This window comes from Phaseolus vulgaris, chromosome 11, assembly GCF_000499845.2.
Source record: "Phaseolus vulgaris cultivar G19833 chromosome 11, P. vulgaris v2.0, whole genome shotgun sequence".
In the NCBI taxonomy this organism is placed as follows: Eukaryota; Viridiplantae; Streptophyta; class Magnoliopsida; order Fabales; family Fabaceae; genus Phaseolus; species Phaseolus vulgaris.
In genome coordinates this window covers 50,758,596-50,776,167 of record NC_023749.2, presented here as the reverse complement: position 1 = coordinate 50,776,167, position 17,572 = coordinate 50,758,596, and the positions used below count along the sequence as shown (strand labels likewise).

Here is a 17,572-nt window from a genome sequence, read left to right as displayed (position 1 = left end):
TTTTCTCTCCTGTTTCTCTGTTTTATCTGCCATAAATGACCATTCAAGTCAAGTTGACTTGAACTTTGTTAGGGTTTATTTGCAGTGAGATTAATTGCACATGACTTGTTAATATTTATTTATTTAAATGAAGAATATTTGAACACGCAATCCAACGTGATTTGCTTTTACCTCTATGGAGAAATTGTGTACAATATTATTTCATATTTCATTTAAAAAGAATGGTTGCTAGATTGTTTATGGAATATTTTTTACAATACTATTGGAAAATCAAAATTGCATATAAATTATGAAATTTCATGACTTGACCCATTTTAAATTTTCCTAAAATTTATTGTTCATAAATTTTAATACATTATTTTTCAATTACTTGTAGAAAATATACTCTATCTTCTGCCAACAATAGAAATGCAAATTATTTTTTTCTTGGTTTCAGAAAAAATATGTTACAGATGTTAGTATTAAGAGTGAAGAAATTGCCTCTATACATGATTTAGGAATAAAAATTGTAAAATTTAAGGAGACTAATAAACAAATATTAATATATATATATAATATATAATATATATCTATATATTAAAGTGCATTTAGCTGATAAAAAAAAAGTGAATTTAATAAAGTTTTGAGTTCAATACAACCTTCAACTTAAAACTTCGAGAGTTCAGACAAAACATATGAACAAGGAAAAGTCTCTTGTGAATTTCAGAGTATATCAACAAATTGGATCTTGTCTCGTCACACGTTGAACAGATTAAGTAGATAGAGATAACAGCAATATCGATGAATTAATTTTCATCTATCAGTTCGACTTAAATTCAATTTTTAATATATAATTTAATATTTAAGTTCTTACTTTTATATTAATATTTAGTTTAATTATTAAATACCTTTTTCTTTTCGTATAAGCTAGTACATAGTTTTGAGCTTTCTCTTGAAAAGAAAAATTGCAGTTGAGTTTCCTTACAGTTCCCACTTTCTCTGACTTTTTTTTTCATAATCACATGCAATGGATAATGTTTCTCTTCCTCTTCAGGTTTTTTTAAGGCTAAGTTAGGTTTTTTTAGACTGAATTAGATTTAAAGTCTACTTTTCAATATTGTATCAGAGTTATTTAAAATCTATAATACTAAAAGTTTTTTTTGTCTTTGTTACTGCCATCAATCGGATCATCCATAAATAATTTTATATGGTTAAGTTAGGATTAAGCTTCAGTTCTTAATAGTTTCGGTAATTGTTCTTTCCATAAAACAAGAAAAGTTACTGTGTCACTCAAGAACTTGAGCAGGTACTCCATGATGGTAACACAAACATGCTTTGATTTCTTGTTATTGATGAGTTTTGGAACACTAGTTACAAAGGCACAAACACAGATATATCTGGGAAGTAATTGCGAAAACACCTCCCAAGAGCCTTTCAGCACTGCATACCAAACCAATCTTGATAAGATGCTCACATGGATGTCCACTGATGCAGCCACAAGCAAAGGCTACAACCACACCAGCATAGGCATCAACACCACTGTATATGGCCTCTATGATTGCCGTGGTGATGTTGTTGGACACTTTTGTGAATTCTGTGTCTCCTTCGCAGCCAGAGAAGCTCCTAAACGCTGCCCCAATAGGGTATCTGCTATGGTGTGGTATGAGTACTGCATTCTAAGGTACTCTAATGAGAGCTTCTTTGGGAAAATTCTCACACACCCCACATGGCATGGGTTTGGAACAAAAAAGGTATCCAACATGGCAGAGGTTCTTAAAGGAGAAGGTTTTGTGAGAAGTTTGATCAGAAAAGCAACTGAGGAAACCAGCCAGTTGTACTATTTGGGTGGCTTCAATTTGAGTTCCACTCAGAGAAGGTATGGCATGGTGCACTGCAGCAGAGATCTCACAAATGAAGGTTGCAGACAGTGTTTGGAGGCTGTATTGGCACAAGTTCACAAATGTTGTGAACAAAAAGTAGGATGGTTTATTTGGTCTGGAACATGTATGATAAGGTATGATGATCAAATGTTCTACCTTCTTAACAACCAAACATCTTCACTTCCTGCTTCAAATCAGCAAACAGGTGAACCTAAAGACCATAAATTTATAATAACACTTTTTTTTTTATCTATTGATTATTCTTCCTTTAATATTGTCACAGATAAGAAAAGGGGTGATAAGAGGTCAAAAATCTTAATCATTAGCATCAGTCTGATGGGGTCAATATTTCTACTGTGTTTGAGCTTATATCGCTTCTGGTTCAGGAGAAGAGTTAGAAAAGGTAGTTTCTTGTAATTGCACATGCCATAATTCGTATGAAAACTTGTTAATAAGGCTATTTTGTTCAAATATGAACTCACAAACTTCTCTTTGTAGATGGGTTTCGTCTATCTTCGTTTCATAAAATTCAAACAGAGGAATCATGGACCACAGACCTGCGCATTATCCCACTAACTACAATTCTGCAGAGTACTGATAACTTTTCAGAAGCATGTAAATTAGGAGAAGGAGGATTTGGCAGTGTTTACAAGGTTTTAGTGACTTAAATTTATGACACAGATTTTTCACTTTTTATCAGATTTTATTTATTGCAAACTTTTATCAGGGAATTCTAGCAGATGGAACACAAATTGCAGTCAAAAGGCTCTCAAAGTTTTCTGGTCAAGGCTCGGAGGAGTTTAATAACGAAGTCCTGTTTATAGCCAATTTGCAACATCGCAATCTTGTGAGACTTTTGGCATGTTGCTTGGAGGAAAACGAAAGCATACTAGTATATGAGTATTTGCAGAACAAAAGTTTAGACTTTCACCTCTTTGGTATGTTTTGCATGGCTTCAATGCTCAATTATTTTGCTTCATTTTTTTCTCAGCATCTTTCAGTGGAAAATTAGTCTTGGCTAACAAATGATCAAGTAGTGCTACTATGAGCTCTGAAGTAGTCTTTTCCTTTCATAACAAGAAACTAAGTTATCTTTAAAGAGGACAGCTAAACACTCATTTTGTTATTTATTTCCCCATGCTAAGGGCAAATCTCAGCATTTGGTATCTGCTATATCTATGCCACAATATGTTATTCTGTTCAAATCTCTTCACTGTCCTTGTTTTGTCAGATGATGAGAAGAGAAAGCAGTTTGATTGGAAACTAAGATTAAGGATTGTCAATGGAATAGCAAGAGGTATTTTATACCTTCATGAGGACTCTAGAGTCACAGTAATTCATAGAGATCTCAAAGCAAGCAATGTTCTATTAGATCATGACATGAATCCCAAAATATCAGATTTTGGATTGGCAAGGGCATTTGAAATAGGACAAACACAGGCAAATACAAAACGAGTAATGGGAACTTAGTGAGTTCTACCCCATTTCTTTCAATAATAGGATTTTTCTAATGCAATTTTAAACACTTAATTGTTTGAGAAATGAAGTTCCTGTTATATTTTGTTCAAGGAACTAAAGAAGTTGTATTGATTTCCTTTAGTGGATACATGGCTCCAGAGTATGTCATGCAAGGACTATTTTCAGTGAAATCTGATGTTTTCAGCTTTGGAGTTCTTGTTCTGGAAATCATGTATGGGAGAAAGAACAGTGGATTGTATATGTCAGAACATGGTCAAACTCTTCTTTTATATGTGAGTCTTGCACTCTCATTGATCATCAAATTATTCAAGAAATCTAAAGAAGTTTAACAGTGTTCACAAATTGCAAATACTTGCAGGCTTGGAGAACATGGAGTGCAGGAAAATGTTTGGAAATGATTGATCCAATGCTGGAAAAATCCTTCATAGGAAGTGAAGTTGAGAGGTGTATACACATTGGTTTGTTGTGTGTTCAAGAAGATGCAAAAGATAGACCAACAATGTCTGATGTTGTTGTAATGCTTGCAAGTGATACAATGGTTCTTCCAAAACCAAAGCACCCTGCATTTTCAATTGGAATAATGGCCTCAGAGGAAGTTCATACATCAAAAAGTTCCAAGATTGTTTCCAATAGTGATCTAACAGTCTCTGTTTCTTTACCAAGGTGATGAACAAGTGCTAAAGAATTTTCCTGTTCTCAAATGTGACAAAGTAAAGTTGTACTCATCATTGATTTAAATATAAATTATCTCTTAAATTTATGCACTTGTCATTGAAATTGATCTGAGTGATTTCTGCATTGTCAATTAATAAAAAAAATTTCTTATACACTGTTAACTCTTCTCTCCAAAAGTCACTCAATGATATTTGAAATGTCTACAAATTAGGGTCAATAAACAGTGTAACCATTAAGGGTGCCAATGTTGACTTCCACCCACCACCATTAATATGGAAAGTTAAGAACTTCTACCTTGGGACTTGTGAGGTAATAATCCTTTTGTGAAACAGTACCATGGATATGGATGCCTCATGAATGTTTTTTTAGAGAATATCATGATGGAATAACACTATTATTAAACATTTTTCTATATCACAAACTTTAATTATTATAAAAATATTCGTTGTTATCTAATAATTATCTACGAATTTGAATTTGGATCAATAGATAAATTAGTACCTACATGATTTTACCAATAAATTACTATCTATAAGAAAAAATGAGTTTTTAGGAAAATAAAGTAGTTTGAAGATAAAATTATGTGTAATATGGAGGTATATATATACTCAATTTATAATGTCTATAGATTTATTGTAAATTTTCGTGTAGTGAATTTTATTTCACTTGATCATTTAATACTTAATCTATTACGTAAAAATGGATAAAGTTTAAGAGTGTAAAAAATGCCCTTTTTAATTTGGATTGTAGAACCCTTTCTGAATTGGATTTTAATACTTCTACTATAGACTTAATTTTGTCATATAAGGGAACAAATAAAAAAGCATTACTTCTATAACGATCAAATCAAGAAAGTATCTTCCGTGAAAGTGATTTTTTTTGTATTAACATTACAATCCTTAAAAAAATTGAAATAAATGTTCCAATCCTTAAAAAAAAAATTAAAAAAAAATATCTATCTCATTGAACATTACAAAAAAATCTTATATCATCTAGCAGAATATAACATTACAATCAAAACCTATAAAAACATTGATAAAAATGTAAATGAATTAATCAAATTGTAACCAATAAACTTCATCCTAATATTTCTTTGTACATTTAACATAGACATGAAGTGCAGTAGAAAGGTTCTTCCATCTATCTATAAGCAAAAATTGCATACGTTTCTGATGTCAGAAAGGCTTCCAGATACAAACTCATAGTCAACTATTAATATTTTAATAAGGCTTGCCCTCAAATATTGACGGGGTGAGTTTACATTTCATACAGTTTGAATTTCAAATTTGAAGTTCAACTTATTTAATAAGTATTGTTAAAGAGTAGAATATTGAGAATGAGTAACACATGACACTCAGGGTTATTGCATGCCATATGTTTCAATCACTGTGGCAAATAACATAATTAAGCAAGTATACTTCATGGTAGGAACACAAGGAAACGTGAGATCAATATGCTTTAGTTTCTTGTTATTACTGAGTTTCAGATCATTCAGTACTAAGACCAAAGCAGACACATACCTGGGAAGTAACTGCGACAACACCACCCAACAGACTCTCAGCAGTGCATACCAAACCAACCTTGATAGAATCCTCACATGGATGCCCTCTGATGCAGCCACCAGCAATGGTTATAACCAGACCTCCATAGGCACCAATAGCTCTGTGTATGGCCTCTATGATTGTGGTGGTGATGCAGTTGGATACTTTTGTCAATTTTGTATTTCCACTGCTGTAAGAGAAGCCCCTCAGCTTTGCTCCAATAGGGTGTCTGCTGTGGTGTGGAATGATTACTGTGTTATAAGGTACTCTAATGAGGACTTCTTTGGGAAAGCTTTGACAGACCCAACATGGCATACTTTTGGAACAAAAAACATATCCAACACGACAGAGATTCAGAAAGGTCAGGATTTTGTGAGAAGTTTGATCAGAAAAGCAACTAATGAAACCAACCAGTTGTACTATAAGGAAGGGTTCAACTTGAGTGCCACTGAGAGTAGGTATGGCGTGGTGCAGTGCACTAGAGATCTCACAAATGAAGTGTGCAGACAGTGTTTGGAGGACATACTGGCTGAAGTTCCCAAATGTTGTGAACAAAAAGTAGCATGGATGGTTTGGTCTGGAAGTTGTTTGATAAAGTATGATGATTATATGTTCTACCTTCTTAACAATGACACAACTCCAGCTCCTGCCGCCAATCCGCAAACAGGTGAATCTGAATCCTATTATAGTACTTTTGTTAAATATTAGTTGTTAAAATGTTAGTTTTGTTAATAAAGAGATTCGAAACACCACCTATTTCTCCCTCTCCCTTCCATTTTAACCATCTAACCGACCTTATATCAACATTGATCTTTTATATTGTCACAGATAAACAAGGGGTTAATAACAGGTCAAGAATATTGATCATTATCTTCAGTGTGATCGGGGCAATAATTGTACTATGTTTCAGCCTATACTGCTTCTGGTACAGGAAGAGGGTGAGAAAAGGTAATCATGAAGAAAAAACGAGGGATGGAGTTAGAGAAGGTAATTTCCTCTGAACCCACATTCCTTGATTTACATGATAACTAATTTCTACCAGTCAAATAAGACTATTTTGCTCAGATATGAACTCACAAACTTCTTTTGTAGAAGAGCTTCCTCTACCCTCTTTTCACAAAATTCAATGGGAGGAAACGTGGAACACAGACCTACCTAGAATCCCATTTGCCACAATTCTACAGAGTACCTATAACTTTTCAGAAGCATCTAAATTAGGGGAAGGTGGATTTGGCCCTGTTTACAAGGTAGTAATGATTTGGAGTTTTGAATATAGATTTCTTATTTTTACCAACTTTTATTTATTGCAAACTTTTGCCAGGGAACTCTACCTGATGGAACACAAATTGCAGTCAAAAGACTCTCTAAATTTTCTGGTCAAGGCTCAGAGGAGTTCGACAATGAAGTAATGTTTATAGCTAAATTGAGGCATCGCAACCTTGTAAGACTTTTGGCATGTTGCTCAGAGGGAAATGAAAAGATACTTGTATATGAGTATTTGCCGAATAAAAGTCTCGACTTTCACCTATTTGGTATGTTTTCACATAACTCTAGTAGAATAGAAGTGTTGCTTTCACTGCAATTTGTTCTTCAGCATTCACCAACACCAAAAATAGTATGGCTTACAAAATAAAGTGAAGAAACTATGGGGCTTTAATGCAGTTTTCCTGGCATGTAAATGGTCCCGTTATAATTTAAAAATAAAAGCAGGACACAATCATAATACCTAAAACAATCATCCACATTTTCCATTCTTTCATATTTACATTAAACTAAATTCAGTTATATTGGTATTTTTTCCCCATCCTCTGGCTAAATCATAGCATTTGGTGTATTTTTGCTTCACTAACTGTTTTGATGTTCAAATCTCTATGCTGTTATTGCGTTGTCAGATGTTGAGAAAAGAAAACACTTTGATTGGAAACTAAGATTAAGCATTATCCATGGAATAGCAAGAGGTATTTTGTACCTGCATGAGGACTCTCAACTCAGAGTAATTCATAGAGATCTCAAAGCCAGCAACGTTCTATTAGATCATGACATGAATCCCAAGATATCAGATTTTGGATTGGCAAGGGCATTTGAAGGAGGACAGAACCAAGCAAATACAAAACGAGTAATGGGAACTTAGTGAGTTTTACTTACAGCAAATTCTTTGAAAACAATAAGATTTATCAATGCATATTTTAGTATTTAATAATAGTAAAATGAGATTCTTTTCTATATATTCCCTGACACGAGATAATAACAAAACTCAATCGATTTTCATTAGTGGATACATGGCTCCAGAATACGCTATGGAAGGACTATTTTCAGTGAAATCTGATGTTTTCAGCTTTGGAGTTCTTGTTCTAGAAATCATTTGTGGGAGAAAGAATGGTGGATTCTACATGTCAGATGGTCAAACTCTCCTTGTATACGTAAGTCTTCACTCTAGTGTGGTTGAGAAATTATTCAGCAATGCTAAGATAACTAAGGGTTAAGAGTATTAAAAAACTTACATATACTTGTGTAGGCTTGGAGAATATGGTATGAAGGAAAATGTTTGGAATTGATGGATCCAGTGCTGGAAAAATCCTTCATAGGAGATGAAGTAGAGAGGTGCATACAGATTGGTTTGTTGTGTGTTCAAGAAGATGCAAGAGATAGACCAACCATGTCTGATGTTGTTGTAATGCTGGCGAGTGACACAGTGGCCATTCCAAAACCCAAGCACCCAGCATTTTCAATTGGAAGAACCTCAGAGGAAGTCTCTACATCAAGAAGTTCCAAGAATCTTTCCATTAATAATATAACATCCTCTATTACTTTACCGAGGTAATTTCATGATTGCAGAATGGATTTGTATATATCTCTTCAAAAGTGACAGCTAAAGTTGTATTTATAATTGATTTAAATCAAATTATTTATTAATTTACCTACTCATATTAGCATTGAATGTACTCATGCTTTTTGAATGCATGCAACCAAAGTTCATGAAACAAAATTATCATCACAAAGCCAAAATACCTAAAATGGTTGTGTGAGAAAACCATCCCCAGTAACCCTGCAAGTCTCTGCCAAAGCCAGAAGCAGCAGCACATTGTGTTTCTCCAACAAGGAATCGAGCCTGACTGAGCCATCAGTTTTCTTACTGACAGAAATAGTTCCACTATCACTATTCCACTCTGTTAATCTAGAAGCTGATTTATACATGGTTAAGGCAATTGGCAACACAACAACCAGTAAAGAGCAAAGCTGATGTACATTCTAGAAGCAACAAAATCTGGGAAATTTTTCATAAACAGGCAAATTTCCATAAAAGTTCAAGTGGGAATTGGTAGCCAAATATGAGATAAAAAGTTCATGTCTAGTCGACAAGCTTTTGAAAGTAAGTTATCACGTCCTTCGGTGAGCTCAAGATTAATCACAACAACCCTTTTCTAATCAGAAGACATTAAGAAATTGAAAAGATAAAAAAAGTTTGATAAGAACAGATAGCCTCAAACACACAGAATTTGCCACAATAACCCATTAAGAAACTATTTACAAAACTTGACTCACACGAGCAAATAATGCTCTCAAGACTTGCGTATCCCCCAATTTTCAGGGGCAAAAAACCCATATCATACATTCCATAAACATCACCATATCTCTCCCAGGTGTTTTCACAAACAGGTCATAGCCATTAATTAATGTGTTAAGTTGTGTCAGTTTCTTCTGGGCATGCACAAACGTGCTGTCAGCGAAGAATATGGATACCATTATCATTACAACAAAGCAAAACAACTTTAGAAAAACAATATATTTAGAATCCAAATGATTTACTATAATATCGAATATTGTTGATCAAATTGCTTCAATTGTGGATATTACTTATCCTTCGTTATTTTCATGATTCTTTCAACACATTGTATTCAACTTGAATTAATCTATGTTGTTGCCATTAGTTTTTATAAGAGAAATAAGATACCTAAGTTTTGGCAGCTTATGTGTAGAGAGTGTTCATTTCAATACTCCTCATGATATTCAGACTCCAAATTTGTATTATACAAACTCATCTAATCTTCAAAATTATCTAAAAAATTTAATTAATAACAACTCAATTTTTATCGACAAAAAATAATTAATCATTATCTCGATTAAATTAGATATTATTTTAGAGCGTATAAAATTATTTGTATCTAAAATGGTTTCTATTATTAATAAAAATTTATAAAATGATAAACTAGTTATCAAAATTTTAGCTACTAATATTTTAGATTATATATTAATCTTTAAAAGACTCATATAAACTAATTTAAAATATAAAGTAATTAGTAGCTAAAAACTTAGTAGTAGATACCAATTTAAAAACTACTTTATAAATTTTTATTAATAATAAAAACTACTTTAGATACCAATAATTCTTTTAGTTCATAAAATGATTTCTAATTTAGTTAAATAGTAACTAATTATTTTTGTCTCTACTATTAGTTTCTATTTAATGATTACTATTAGTTTCTATTTAATGATTACTTTTAGTGGAGACTTTAAAGGTGAACATTAACATTATTAACAAACATTATTTATTAATAAGTATTTTTACTCCATTGGTTCTATTAGAACATCATTAAATATAAACTAGATTTAGAAACAGAAAAAAATAATTACTTATTATTTAACTCAATTAGATTATCGATATCTAAAATAATTTATATTATTAATAAATAATTTTTAAATTAATATCTAATTAGCTATCAAAATTTATTTTTCAATTGTTTAAATTTTAAAATTGTATTTAGAATCCTGATAGCTAATTAAATAAAAGTTTAAAAATTATATAAAAAATAAAATTAATTTAAATATTAATATTTTTTTAATATTTAAAATAATATCTAATTTAATAAATATAATAATTAGTTATTATTATTTATTAAATTATTTTTTTATTTAATATTTTTTTTATCGTGTATTACATCAAAAGTCATCTATACAGTAAGTATGGACACGAAGAATATAGGTTCTACTTAATCATTGACTTCTTCATATAATAATTGACTTCTTCATATAATAGAATTTCTTTGAAGTTTTAAAGAAGAAAGTTTCGTATCAATGAAAGTCAAAATAAGAAACTTACTTGGCAAAGTCTATCTTTTCCCATAAGAAATTATATATTACAATATCTAAAGTCACAATCAAAAAATTATTGAAATTACTTATGATGATAAAACACATTTTTTTTTCTTATTTAATATTTTTTGTAATAACAACTTATACATGTATTATGGGACTCTATAATTTAATTTCCGTCATATTCCTGCATCGTGTATCGTATTCCTACCGTTTTCATAAAAACAAAATTGCTACCAAATTGTTATGAGAATAAAAGTAAATTATATACCAAAACCAATTACAAGAATTCTATTTCTTTTATATATTTTATTTTATATACTAGATAACTTTTTGGATCAAATTATATAAGAATCTAAAGAGTTAAAAAAATATTTAAGATAACCAAATTTGATCATTTAAAGAGGCAACCGGTAACGATCGGTCCCGGACGACTGAGGTTATGCATTAAATAATATAATATAATAAATACGTGGCAAGAAAACGCTTACAACTAACTTTAAATGGGTCAAGAGACACGTCGAAGCGCACTTTCCGGTTACTTGGCCCACACGTATCAAAGCCCAAGTCAACCTATAAAAGGAACTTCTGAAAGGGGGAGAATGTACATTTTTAATATCCGGAGAAACTAGACTAATTACTAATACTGACTTGAGCGTCGGAGTGCAATCGCAGGTACCCCGCTGACCGAACTAGTGCAAGCGCGAAGGAGAAGGAACTTAAGGAATCGGGGAGTTGCAGGCACAACAACAAATTGTGCATCAATGTGGATCAACATTACTCTGGTCCTGACATCCACACAGGTACAGAAGCTATATAAGCTTAAAATAACATTGACATAAAAATTAAGATAAAATAATTTAGTTTCATTAAAACATAATCAAATAACAAGAAAAAATTTATTCAGTTCTCTAAATTTGATCTCTTTTATAAATAGATATCTTAAAATTATTTTAATTTTAATTGATCATTAAACTTGATTCTATCTGTAAATAGACACAATAAATACTAAATGCATAAGGATCAAATTTAAAATAAACACCATTTTTCATGCGTAGAACCGATTTAATAATAACTTTGAGATAAGAACCAAATGAAGAATTTCTTAGAAGTATAGGAACAATATTATTTTAAAATGTTTTGGATATTCTCTGTTATCGTTCAGGTGAAAATGATACTTTTAACTCTAAGCAAAATTGCATATCTACATGATGTCAGAAGGGCTGCCAGGCACAAACTGATATGAACTAGTCATATTTTTACCAAGGCTTGCCCTCCATTATTGGCTACGAAAGTTGACATTTTGTTCATGTCGAATTTCAAATTTGATGTTCATCTTGTTTGATATTTATCATTAAAGAATAATAAATGGTATTTTAAGTAATCAAAATTGACAATTAAGAAAGAATAACACATGAAACGCATGGTTTTGTGAAATGCATTACTTGCTATATGTTCAAATCATTGCAGAAAATAACATGATTAAGAAGGTAGTTCATAATAGGAATAATACAAAGAAACATGAGATCAATATGCTTTGCTTTCTGGTTACTGCTGAATTTCAGATCATTCGTTATTACAAAGGCTGAACAACCAGCAAACCTGGGAAGTAACTGTGAAAACACCACCCAGCAAACTCTCAGCAGTGCATACCAAACCAACCTTGATAGGATCCTCACATGGATACCCTCTGATGCAGCCACAAGTATTGGTTATAACCACACCACCATAGGCACCAATAGCTCTGTGTATGGCCTCTACGATTGTGGTGGTGACTTGGCTGGATTCTTTTGTCAATTTTGTGTTTCCACTGCTGTAAGAGAAGCCCCTCAGCTCTGCTCCAATAGGGTGTCTGCTGTGGTGTGGAATGATTACTGCGTTATTAGGTACTCAAATGAGGACTTCTTTGGGAAAGCTTTGACATACCCAACATGGCATACTGTTGGAACAAAAAACATATCGAACACGACAGAGATTCAGATAGGTGAGGCTTTTGTTAGAAGTTTGATCAGAAAATCAACTAATGAAACCAACCAGTTGTACTATAAGGAAGGGTTCAACTTGAGTGCCACTGAGAGTAGGTATGCAGTGGTGCAATGCACTAGAGATCTCACAAATGAAGGGTGCAGACAGTGTTTGGAGGTCATGCTCACTGAAGTTCCCAAATGTTGTGAACAACACATTCCATGGACGGTTTGGTCTGGAAGTTGTTTGATAAGGTATGATGATCATATGTTCTACTTGCTTAACACCCAACAACCTTCAGCCCCTGCGCCCAATGCACAAGGTGAATCTGAATTAGTCTTTTTTATAAACAACTATTACTTGTTAATATATTAGTTTTTGTTCATGGACTTATCTGTTTCTCCCTTTCTTCCACTTTTATCACCACATCAACTGTAAATTTTCATTAATCTTTTATATTGTTACAGATAAACAAGAGGGTAATAAAAGGTCAAAAACTTTGATCATTACCTTCAGTGTGATTGGGCCAATAATTGTACTATGTTTGAGCCTATACTGCTTCTGGCACAGGAAAAGGCTGATAAAAGGTAATCAAATTATCTCCAGGCACAGACTGCTTGATTTTCTCCTAGTCAAATAAGACTATTTTGCTCAGAAATGAACTCACAAAACTCTCTTTGTAGTAGGGCTTCCTCTTCCTTCATTTCGTAAGATTCAATCAGAGGAAATGTGGAACACAGACCTGCCTAGAATACCATTAATCACAATTCTACAGAGTACTGATAACTTCTCAGAAGCATCTAAACTAGGGGAAGGTGGATTTGGCCCCGTTTACAAGGTTGCAAAGATTTGGAGTTTCGGATATAGATTTCCTATTTTTAATCATCTTTCTATATACTTTTATTTATTGCAAACTTTCATCAGGGAACTCTACGTGACGGAAAGCAAATTGCAGTAAAAAGACTATCAAAATTTTCTGGTCAAGGCTCAGAGGAGTTCAATAATGAAGTAATGTTTATAGCTAAATTGAGGCATCGCAACCTTGTAAGACTTTTGGCATGTTGCTTAGAGGAAAATGAAAAGATACTTGTATACGAGTATTTGCCGAATAAAAGTCTCGACTTTCACCTATTTGGTATGTTTTCACATAACTCCTGTAGAAGTGTTACTTTTTCTGCAATTTGTTCTTCAGCAATCTCAAGAACAAAAATAGTATTGGTTCCCAAAATGGCATGTATATGGTACTATTATATCATCTAATTCTTCTTTTAGAGAAAATGGAAAATTCTTCTAGTGTTTTTTCTTCAATGCTATGGCCAAATCATAGAATTTGGCGTGTTTCCTTTTTTTTGCTTCACTGACTGTTTTGTTGTTTAAATCTCTATGCTGTTACTGTGTGTCAGATGTCGACAGAAGAAAACAATTCGATTGGAAACTAAGATTAAGCATTATCAATGGAATAGCAAGAGGTATTTTATACCTTCATGAGGATTCTCAACTCAGAGTAATTCATAGAGATCTCAAAGCTAGCAATGTTCTATTAGACCATGACATGAATCCCAAAATATCAGATTTTGGATTGGCAAGGGCATTTGAAGTAGGACAAAACCAGGCAAATACAAAACGAGTAATGGGAACCCTGTGAGTTTTACTTATAACAAATATTTTAGTATTGTTATGAAATTATTTGCTATATGTTTCTTGACACGAGACAATAACAAAGTTCTATTGATTTCCATTAGTGGATACATGGCTCCTGAGTATGCTATGGAAGGACTATTTTCAGTGAAATCTGATGTTTTCAGCTTTGGAGTTCTTGTTCTAGAAATCATTTGTGGGAGAAAGAATGGTGGATTCTACCTGTCAGATGGTCAAACTCTTATTTCATATGTAAGTCTAGGCTCTTGTGTGGTCAAGAAATAACAAAGCTAAGATAACTACACCTTAACAATGTTATAAAACTACAAATACTTGTGTAGGCTTGGAGAATGTGGTATGAAGGAAAATGTTTGGAGTTGATGGATCCAATGCTGGAAAAATCTTTTATAGAAGATGGAGTAGAGAGGTGCATACAGATTGGTCTGTTGTGTGTTCAAGAAGATGCAAGAGATAGACCAACCATGTCCGATGTTGTTGTAATGCAGGCGAGTGACACATTGGCCATTCCAAAACCCAAGCACTCAGCATTTTCAGTTGGAAGAACAGCCGCAGAGGAAGTCACTACATCAAGAAGTTTCAAGAATGATATAACAAGCTCTATTACTTTACCGAGGTAATTTCATGATTGCAGAATGGATTTGTATATCTCCTCAAAAGTGAAAACTTAGTTGTATTCATCTGGAACTTGAATGATAAGCAACACGCTAAATGGGTAAAGTAATTGGCAAGCAAAGCTGATGTACATTCCTGAAGCAGAAAATTCTGGAAAAAATTTCATAAACTAGCAAATATCCATAAGAGTTCAAGTCGCAATTGGTAGCCAAATATATGTATGAGCTCAAAAGTTAATGTCTACTCGAAAAGGTTTTGAAAGTAAGTTATCACGTCCTCTGGGGACCTCAAGGGTAATCACAATAATCCTTTTCTAATCAGAAAACATTAAGAGCTAGTATATTTGTTTCCAAAAATTGAAAGGAAAAAATGTTTGGTAAGAACAAATAGCCTCAAACTCACAGAATTTGCCACAATAATAAGAAACTATTTACAAACCAACTAGGCAATTTACTTAAACAGGCTAATATGCTTATCGTCCAACTTTCAGGCGCAAAAAAACCATTTCATGCATTCCTTAAACAGCTCACAGGCATTTTCACAAACAGGTCATAGACATGGCAACTCACTTGTTTGATTGAAACTCTAATAAGACTATGAATGGAAGTGTAGACACAAAATGAGTAGTGAAATGAAAAAAGAAAATAATAGTTTTAATTTTTAATGTGAGATTGCCCCCAGTTCTCCTTCTTTAATCTAGGACTGAATATTTCACAAATATATCTAACGGCTATGACTGGTGGTTCACTAGTGTACCACTTGGATTTTCACCTTAGACGATCTAAAAACTTCACTAATAACTAAACTTTAAGATTAACATATTAGCCAATAAACCACAATTTATCTCATTTTTTTTTCCTACAATTCTCAAGTAAATTATTTTAAAATTCCTTTTTCAGACTTAAAATAGTTTTTCCCAAACATCTCTGCTCTATTTTGTGATTACTTTTTAAATTAAAATATATTTAGGTAAGCCTAATAATAATCTCATGTAGTTAAAAGTAAGAGTCATTTAAATATATTTTCCATCTTTTTAATTTTTCAATACATTTTTTAAAAATAAGCGACGGTGGAACTTAATGAAATGTCAACGCAATGATTTTAAATGGCAACATAATCACAAAATTTCAACAAAAATTAAACATTATAAATTTAAAATCTCAATTGAATATATATATATATATATATATATATAATATAGAAAGAAAAATTATTTTTAAATTTAAATTCTTCTTCACAGTAAGATCTATAAGATATATAACAGTTAAACTTTTCTGCAATTGTTAGTTTTTATTTTCAATATTTTTTACATGAAACAAATAGAAAATATATTTTTTATTGATGACTTAAATTATTACTTTTTAAATTTAAAAAAATACAATGTGTTCCTGCTAGTGTAAAAATAAGAATAGTAAACCTTCCTGACTTACAAGACTCCGTGACCAACACACACAAATAACAAGAAATCTACCAGAAACTATCAAATAAATATATAATAGAAAGAAAAAAGTTAATTTAATTTCCAAATCTGCAAAATACAGAAAGTTCATGATTTAGTGGTAAGTTGGTTCTTAAAATTACATTTTAATCCTAAAATTGTTCCATAAAACTTAACAATACTAAATTATAAGATTTTTTACACATTTAGAGATTAAATCAACTTTTTTTTTTAGTTTTTGAAAGATTAATTTGGTAAGATCTCCCACATTCAAAAACTAAATTGATTATTTACCCTTTTTTATTATTATTATTTTGTTGTTCCCTTTTTGTATTATAACAAAGTTAAAAGACTAATTTTGTACTCAAATGTGTCTGACAATTTTATCTTAAAAAATGAAAATTTTGATCTAGTATGGGAATGTGTCATCAATATAAATTAGTATCTCAATGTTTGTAGCTTTATGTTGGAAATGAACATAAGAAATTCTCTCTTAAAAGAATGAAAATTTTGATCAAATGTGGTAAAAATACATCTTTTCTTTCTCTTAAAAAGATTACAAAAACTCTCTCAATCATTCTCTTCTTTCTTTCTGTCAAAATAGGATTCTCAAATTAAATAGAATGTGTACCTGAGTGGAGAGATGGGGCCAGGCACGATCGGTTGACGTAGTATAATTGTTGACGTGTCGATCTTCCTCTTCTGCGGTCGGTCGTTCCTTCTTGGTGTCTCCTTCGGTCGGGCGGGGGAGGGTACCTGCAAAGGCACTCCGACGCTCAAGCAAGTGAGAGATCCTAAGTGTGACTCAGTAAGTGGATTAAAAACGTACCTTTCTCTGGCTTGGGTAGAGTATTTATAGGATTGCCTAATGGGCTTTCTGTCTCTTGGGTTCAGGGTGGTCGTGGACAGGTCTTACTAGGTTTTTCCAAGCACGTTCTCCTTGGTTTTCGGAGGTGTTATTTCAACTACCATAGCTTGCCACATTTTTCGGAGGTGTATCTTAACCACCTTATCTTGTTATGTAAATGGTTGTATTTATTATACACTCGGTCGGTCGGCCACGTGTGTTCGTTCGGTGCCTACCGGTACAAAATGAAATGAAATACTTTTCACATCTATAGGGACTCCTTTGTTAACAAAGAAACATAAAAAGGTGTAACTCTAGAAATCTGATTCTGAATTAAAAGACATAACTTTTCATGAGAAATGTTTGATTCAGGGAGAAGTTTCACACTTGATGACAAAAAAATTTG

General features: G+C 32.4%; 2 protein-coding genes across 4 annotated transcripts; both read left to right on the top strand.

The window, feature by feature from the left end:
- Positions 1–929: 929 nt before the first annotated feature.
- Positions 930–8,375, top strand: LOC137809535 (uncharacterized). Its single transcript, XM_068610646.1, has 15 exons — positions 930–2,064; positions 2,143–2,262; positions 2,358–2,512; positions 2,587–2,797; positions 3,091–3,328; positions 3,460–3,610; positions 3,697–4,001; positions 4,238–4,317; positions 5,355–6,221; positions 6,383–6,541; positions 6,647–6,801; positions 6,876–7,086; positions 7,447–7,684; positions 7,827–7,974; positions 8,070–8,375. Exons 1-15 carry the CDS (start codon positions 1,293–1,295, stop codon positions 8,373–8,375), a joined length of 4,116 nt encoding a protein of 1,371 aa, XP_068466747.1. The 5' UTR covers positions 930–1,292.
- A 3,604-nt stretch (positions 8,376–11,979) lies between these two features.
- On the top strand, positions 11,980–15,002 carry LOC137828776 (cysteine-rich receptor-like protein kinase 10). Of its 3 annotated transcripts, none has more exons than XM_068635656.1 (7): positions 11,980–12,932; positions 13,078–13,197; positions 13,297–13,448; positions 13,535–13,745; positions 14,014–14,251; positions 14,353–14,500; positions 14,590–15,002. In XM_068635656.1, exons 1-7 carry the CDS (start codon positions 12,167–12,169, stop codon positions 14,884–14,886), a joined length of 1,932 nt encoding a protein of 643 aa, XP_068491757.1. In that variant the 5' UTR covers positions 11,980–12,166; the 3' UTR covers positions 14,887–15,002. The 3 variants fall into 3 exon arrangements, with proteins under 3 accessions (XP_068491757.1, XP_068491602.1, XP_068491685.1); XM_068635501.1 differs by having other exon boundaries at positions 13,535–13,828; positions 13,938–14,251; XM_068635584.1 differs by having other exon boundaries at positions 13,294–13,448.
- The last annotated feature ends 2,570 nt before the right edge of the window (positions 15,003–17,572 follow it).

Bases quoted from the DNA above. Each gene is read 5' to 3' on its own strand.
- LOC137809535 (XM_068610646.1), top strand. From the start codon at position 1,293: ATGATGGTAACACAAACATGCTTTGATTTCTTGTTATTGATGAGTTTT. The intron at 6,542-6,646 runs GTAATTTCCTCT...CTTCTTTTGTAG, and splicing joins GAGGGATGGAGTTAGAGAAG to AAGAGCTTCCTCTACCCTCT. The intron at 7,975-8,069 runs GTAAGTCTTCAC...ATACTTGTGTAG, and splicing joins GTCAAACTCTCCTTGTATAC to GCTTGGAGAATATGGTATGA.
- LOC137828776 (XM_068635501.1), top strand. From the start codon at position 12,167: ATGAGATCAATATGCTTTGCTTTCTGGTTACTGCTGAATTTCAGATCA. The intron at 12,933-13,077 runs GTGAATCTGAAT...ATATTGTTACAG, and splicing joins CCCTGCGCCCAATGCACAAG to ATAAACAAGAGGGTAATAAA. The intron at 14,252-14,352 runs GTGAGTTTTACT...GATTTCCATTAG, and splicing joins AAACGAGTAATGGGAACCCT to TGGATACATGGCTCCTGAGT.